The sequence below is a fragment of the Venturia canescens genome, chromosome 10 (genome assembly GCF_019457755.1).
Source record: "Venturia canescens isolate UGA chromosome 10, ASM1945775v1, whole genome shotgun sequence".
Taxonomy (NCBI): Eukaryota; Metazoa; Arthropoda; class Insecta; order Hymenoptera; family Ichneumonidae; genus Venturia; species Venturia canescens.
Window position 1 is genome coordinate 7,177,910 of NC_057430.1, and position 6,599 is coordinate 7,184,508.

Sequence of the window (6,599 nt, forward strand, 5' to 3'; positions counted from 1 at the left end):
CAGGAGATACCTTGGATAGAAAAATAGGGCTAACTCCAAAAAATTAAACGTTGAAATGTTGTGATGTTGACATGACAAGCATGACTGCAATATTCTTCCTTCTATCATCGAGAATAAGACCTCGCAATATAATTGTTTATAAACGGCCGGATGCAATCACCCCCTCTCTCAAGTTTGATGGTTATGTCCATCCGTCGAAGAATGTATGTAGACATTTTGTATTAGCCAACCGAGGACCTTTCTTCAACCATTTCACAATCATCTAGAAAACACTTCGGATAAGGTAAATACATTCAATCAACTCATCCACATTATTCATGTTTCATTCAAATAAATATATATATATATATGTTTTTATTTGTATATTTGTAAATTACTGATTTGATTGACAAGAGATCTTCGAGTATTGTGTAGAAAAAAAAACATCGATCGAGATCGATAAGGCACTTCATGATACGAACAAGTAGTACACAGTTACAACTATAATTTCTATCGATTATATTATTATTGAAACTAGTGCTTTGAATCGTCTAGAGATAGAGATTATTTTTTTAGAAGTGCCAACGAATATTTACAATCCACGAGCTGGTACAAAAACTTGGGAATGCTCTATTTACAATAATATTTATGTACGTCAATTAAGCTTCATAGAATTAATAAAATAACAATATCGGTAAAATGAATATGACTAGGATACAAACGCGGGATTGAGGATCTCGGAAAGCGATCCCCCAATACATTGAGAGACTCAAATAAAGTATCGGTTACATTTGTAGCGGGCTAGAACTGCGTTTCGACTAAAAATAAGCACTTATTCTTTAATTTATTATTAACATCGTTTCGCGTTCCTTTTCACTAGGTCCGATCGACCTCTTTATTAACAACGATCAATTTTTCAGTGATATGGTCGTAAAACGATAACACGAAAATCATACGCATGACATGACTTCGAAATCTATATGTATACCATAAAATCGTAGACTTCTATTCATCCATTTCTCGTTGATGGCCGAGAGAGGTTTGCGATCGCACGCGAAACGATTTCGACTAGTTTACACTCTGAACCGTCACGGATTTTATTCAATTCCGTTTACGGTTTTGCCAAAAATTGAAATTATATGGGGAAACTGTGAAAATAATAATAATAATAATAATAACAATAATAATAATGAAAGCATAATAAAATTCTAATCATCGACGATTCAGCTGCCTGGAAGAGCTTGCGATACAGAATTGCCTAAACTAACGTTCATATACATACTTAAGTACATGGTTGCCGCGATCATTCAATATGTTTCCTTTTCCTTACCTTAAGTTACTGGCTACAAGGCACGGGGCTATCGACTTTTTGAAACACTCGTTGAATGTTTGTTCCTCATTTGCATTTGCCAATGAAAACATCTCTTATTCATTTTTCTTCTCGTTTGTTAATAATGACTAATTACTACATGGTCCCTAAAAGGAAGATTCTTAGTGCGAGAAGCGCGGGTAATTTAATAGCACCTCATTTTTTTTTTTTTCATTGAAAATAAGTATTTTCCCGCGCACCCTCAATGGAATATTATAATCAATCGCTCGATCCCCTGATTCACGAATTCAACGTTCAACGATTGAACGTCAACCACCGTTTCGATCAACATTTTTCTTACAGCCACAGACTTTCGAAATGAATCTTTGTTAATTACACATTGAAAATTGATTTCAGGCGATTCCGAGATTCATACTGATCGCTGCTGGTCTCGAGAATGCTGAATTTCTCGTGGAATCAGTGAAATCGAAAGGTGTTGGATTCTTAACGTTCAACGAACTTCCAGTCGGTCCGACAAGACGCATAACGTGTTCGGGATTCGGTGAAATGACCGAAGTTCTGATAACCATTTTCGAAAGAAATTCGACGGGTTTGACTTTTTCGGAAACTATCGGTAATTCCTCGTTATTCGAACTTTTTTCGTGACAGTGACGCTTCAAAGCTGATGCGGATATTTGCTCACGGGCTGTCTGATTCTTTGTGTGGTGAATAATCGTGGAAATAGGAGCTGGTGGAGACTCGACTAGGTCTTTCGTTCCACTCAAACATTGAACAATCACGCTAGTCGGTGATGCCGTGACAACTGGCTCGTTAACTCGAACCACAGGAGGATTCATTGCAGGGGTCGTCGTTGAGTTGAGACCCGATTCACTGCCCGGCTCATTCTTCTCCGATGCCGATCTATGGTGAGCTCTCATACACGACGACTCTTCGTGCTTGTATAAATACGACTTAAGGGCAAACGCCTTTCCGCAACGTCCGCAAACGTGTGGCTTTGTGTTCGAGTGGGTCTGTACGTGAGCACGCAAATTTGACTTGTCCGCGAATGCCTTGTTACATATCGTACATTTGAATGGCTTCTCACCTGTAAATTCATTATGTACACTATTTTTTTTTCTTTCTTCATTGACATTCAAACTCGTGTATCAATTATTACGATTTACCAACTGTATATGAATTTTCCAATTGCAAAAAAAATGTTTTTCACCGTTACTCTAATTTTTCAACTTTTTAAAAAAAAACTATTCCATTTTATCAAAATTTGAGACCAAATCGTTTTCAAAGTATTACGTCTCAGGAAACAGGATTGTTCATTTAATCTATTAGTCAAAGTTAACTCTTATTTTAAGAAAATATACCTCACCGAGAAAGCATATGAATCGGTGATTATTGAGGCTTTTGTAGTAAAATTCTAGCCTGTACCTGTATGTGTTCTGATGTGTCCTTGAAGAAGCCACGGTCTCGAGAAGCATTTGCCACAATAGTGGCACTTACAACCTTGGTTGTGAGTTCTGACGTGCATGCTGAAAGCGGGCATACTGACGTAAATTTTGTCACAGTGCGGGCATCGTCGAGCTTTTTTATCACCGAGGCTGCGATGAGTTTGACGATGCCTTGCAAGATTCGATGAGGTGGAATATTTTTTTCCGCAATCTGGGCACTCGTGGTCCTCACTATCGTCGGATTTGGAGCCTTCCGACGATGAGGAAGACGACGAAGATGACGATGTTCCTTGCCTTGGTAACGTAGTCAATACGCTTTTGGAACGTTGCTCCGCAGTCTCATCCAAGTGGTAGGATGAGCCAGGTATTTGTAGACTTGAAATCATCGAAACATCATCGTCCATGTTGTTTGTCCTCGAAATTTCTGCAAATTCAGCAGAAACTTGAATTTCCCGAATATCACTCGTTGTTCGTCTCGTATTATTTCGCGTCTCGGGAGATTCACGTTCGCTTTCGATCCTCTCGAAGAACAATCTCGTTCTTTCCCGGAGACTCAATTCCATTTCATCTTTTTTCTCGACAGTGGTCGTCTCATCAATATAATGAGAATTGCTAGCTGGGACAATCGCTCGCAGAGGATTTTCCGCGCTTTTGCCGCAGGAATATCTTCCACCTGTCCGATGCTCCCATTTTGGTGATAATTGCTCACTCTCGTAGGATAAAACTGTGCTGGGATGTATCAATGTTCCCGCAGCTGCTGCCAGACTTACTTCCGCCAATTTTGTTAGATTGTAAAGCTCTTCGGGACACTCTGAGGACGACTCACTTCCGCAATCGCTCACGCCGTCCGAGGTCGGTTGACTTCTCCTGTATTCGGCCAATCTGACCCCGCGTTCTGGACTGTAATCTAGAAATGTCAAAAGAAAATATTTCCTTTATACACCAAGTAGGTACTCAAATACATACATTCTTAATATTAATTAACTGAAATATTGTAAAACATCTTCATAACCATTATTCGATCTTGCATATTTATATTTGAACTTAATTTTCAATTAATTATCAATGATAATGATGAATATGGGGGAAAAAAAATAATCTGTCATTCATAAGAAGAGATAATAATTTGGACTAACTCGATATTAGTTGAATATTTCAGTTTCTTGTATTAAAATTTGTGTTCCAATGAATTGAAATTTGATGCAATTGCTCATTATGTTGGATGAACGGTGAAAATAGCTCGGACTTACAGCTTTTTTCGTAATATGACTATAATATTTAGCACAATTATTGAAAAAAATAGTCTGCCACAATTCTACAAGGTACCTCCGTTCGTTGTAACATTGAACATTCATCATAAGATAATGGTTCCCGTGGAAAAATGATTGGGTCGAAAGTCAAATTTTAGATAAACTGCGAATAAATTCGTATAAAGAAAAACAAAATTCGGATCACGAGCATGTTTTTAACTCCAATAATGTTCAAGTCTGCACAAAGCCGGGTGCTCCCCGTTTTCGGTGTAGAACGGAAATAGCACGCGGCGCGCGTGCCGACGTCGTTGGACCGTCGTCGTCGGCGTGAGGGGAGAAGACGAGTTGTTAGCATCGTGACGGTATGCGCGTCTTCACAGTTTGCCTTAATCGTGACGCATTTAATTTAACTTTTAATATTACTAAAGTCAGTCTTTCTATTAAAATGCTGTTACTTCCGGTATGAAAAGTTTTGCTAGAATCGCGAAAAAAGTAAATTTTAAGCTACGTTCCGAGCACTCGTTGAAACTCATTGTTCCAAATGCCAAATACTCTGAGATGAGCTCTTAAAGCCACTGGAAAAAATAATTTTTGATGAAAATTCGATAACTCACCTTGCTCGGGTGTTTGGAATTCCTCGGTACCGTTATATCTCCTGTGAGTAATGAGAAAAGCTCTCGGCATTTTGAGACGATTGCACTTTGCTCGATCGCCACAATAAATCGCAAACTTTTATTTGCCCCAGCGTCAGTAATCCGCGAAATTCATAGTACACAGCGATCAATCACAAACACACCAAGATCTTTTCTTACTTTTGCATATTATTGAACACGTTGATGTTTTATATCAGTATTATAAATCACTAGAAAACAAATTCTTGTTGAAAGACTGCTTGGTTGACCGAGTACGAATGTCAATCAACGAATTTTCAAGACCGTCTTGATTGATACGGACGAACAATGATCATCCTGCTGGAAGCTGTCAATGATCACGATCGGCGATATTTTTTTAAAATACGGGGATGAACGAATGAGAAATAGATGAGAGGGGTGTTATCGCCTCGTGAGTTTCGGGCGTAGTAGTTGGACTGTCTGAGATTCGGGGCTACATATAGGAGCAGTTCCCCCAGCTTCCCCCGACCTCCCTCAAACATCAGGAGGGCCACGTCCTCGTACTCTTCGTCGTCGTAGCTTCGTTGCCGACGTTGTCGTCCTCCTCCCCCACCCCCTCTGCCTGCTCTCGTAGATTTCTCGCTTCGTCACATCAGCTGCCGGTTGAGAGAAAGAGAGGGAGAGAAGACGATTTTCTGTGCTGAGGACCACGCGATCAACGGAGAGAAACGTTGATGCTGCAAAGGCACCACGCGCCCACCCCACGGACACGAAGAAGGAGCATGTGCCACCGGGTTTCTTCCTTTTCTTCATTCCCCCTTCTGTAACTGCTATTGCTGCTGCCTGTAGCCGCAGTACACCCGCACTTTTCACGTCGGTGCATATGTCTAGCACTACATACAAATCCCCCCATGTCTATATATGTAATATAAACAGTCGCTAGTATGAGGTGAACCAACGTGTTAGTCGTTCTCTCGTCTTAAACTCAATTAACAGTGATTCCTTACTTTTCTGCATTTTCATCGCTATTTACAGTATGACTTTTCAGTTTTTTATGTGTACACGATCATTGTAATCAATAATCAATGACCCTTATATAATAAAGCTCACCTCAATAAGTATCTTGCTCATGCAAAACAGTGAGTTTCTTGAGTTTCGTGTATTTCGAATAAAAAATCAAATACTTCGTTTTTCAAGGAGGAACTAGTATATTCGCTACTGGTATATTGAGTTTTACATCACTTTTTTCCAGATTTTAGCCTAGTGAACCGAACAGACACTTGATTCCATGTGTAACATTGCAACTTAAATCATCACATAATTAATTCTGTCTATGTTCAACCGTAGTATAATTTTACACATCTGTACAAGAATAATGGTTACAATATATTGGTATTCTGCAAAACATTCATGGGGATAAGGTCAAAGTTACTTCACTAATTAACTGCGGACATTATTATTTTTCGCTTTGATATTTTTGACCATTCCCAGCAGACTGTACATTTGAGACTTATCAAATGAAACTTCATACGGGACCGCAGTTAGGAGGAGATTATTGTGAGAAAAAAGTGGTCTGAGAATCGGAGGAAATGTAGAGTTTCTGAGTTTCAACCAATCTATGCACTAGTTCAATGAGAAAAAAATGAGAGCGTATGTATGCCGAAGAAAGAATTGCCGAGGCGTGTATATAAGAGAGGAGCCGTGCTTTTTGGTCGGCTATTGAATGAATGCCACGCGAGTTAGTCAGCGTTCTCCGGTGCTAAATTCGTTCGGACGATTGGCATCATGCCAGAAGAACCACCCAGCGCACCAACCTGCTTGTTCAATCGTCTTCTTCTTAATTCTACCACAGATTTGAGCCTGAGTTTTGCACGAGTGACACACACGCAAACATGCGATGCGGAGCGTAGGGCAAAAAGGAAACGTACACTCACTTAATTATTTACTAAATTTTACGTTCAGCGTCTTGATTTTCTCGTTGTGTCTA

General features: G+C 39.6%; 1 protein-coding gene across 1 annotated transcript; it reads right to left on the reverse strand.

Annotated features, from left to right (window-relative positions):
* Window positions 1-347: 347 nt before the first annotated feature.
* On the reverse strand, window positions 348-5,091 carry LOC122417264 (zinc finger protein 410-like). The gene is made up of 3 exons (XM_043430645.1): window positions 4,616-5,091; window positions 2,732-3,658; window positions 348-2,393 (listed from the first exon to the last, which is right to left on the reverse strand). Exons 1-3 carry the CDS (start codon window positions 4,683-4,685, stop codon window positions 1,702-1,704), a joined length of 1,689 nt encoding a protein of 562 aa, XP_043286580.1. The 5' UTR covers window positions 4,686-5,091; the 3' UTR covers window positions 348-1,701.
* Between the last annotated feature and the right edge of the window lie 1,508 nt (window positions 5,092-6,599).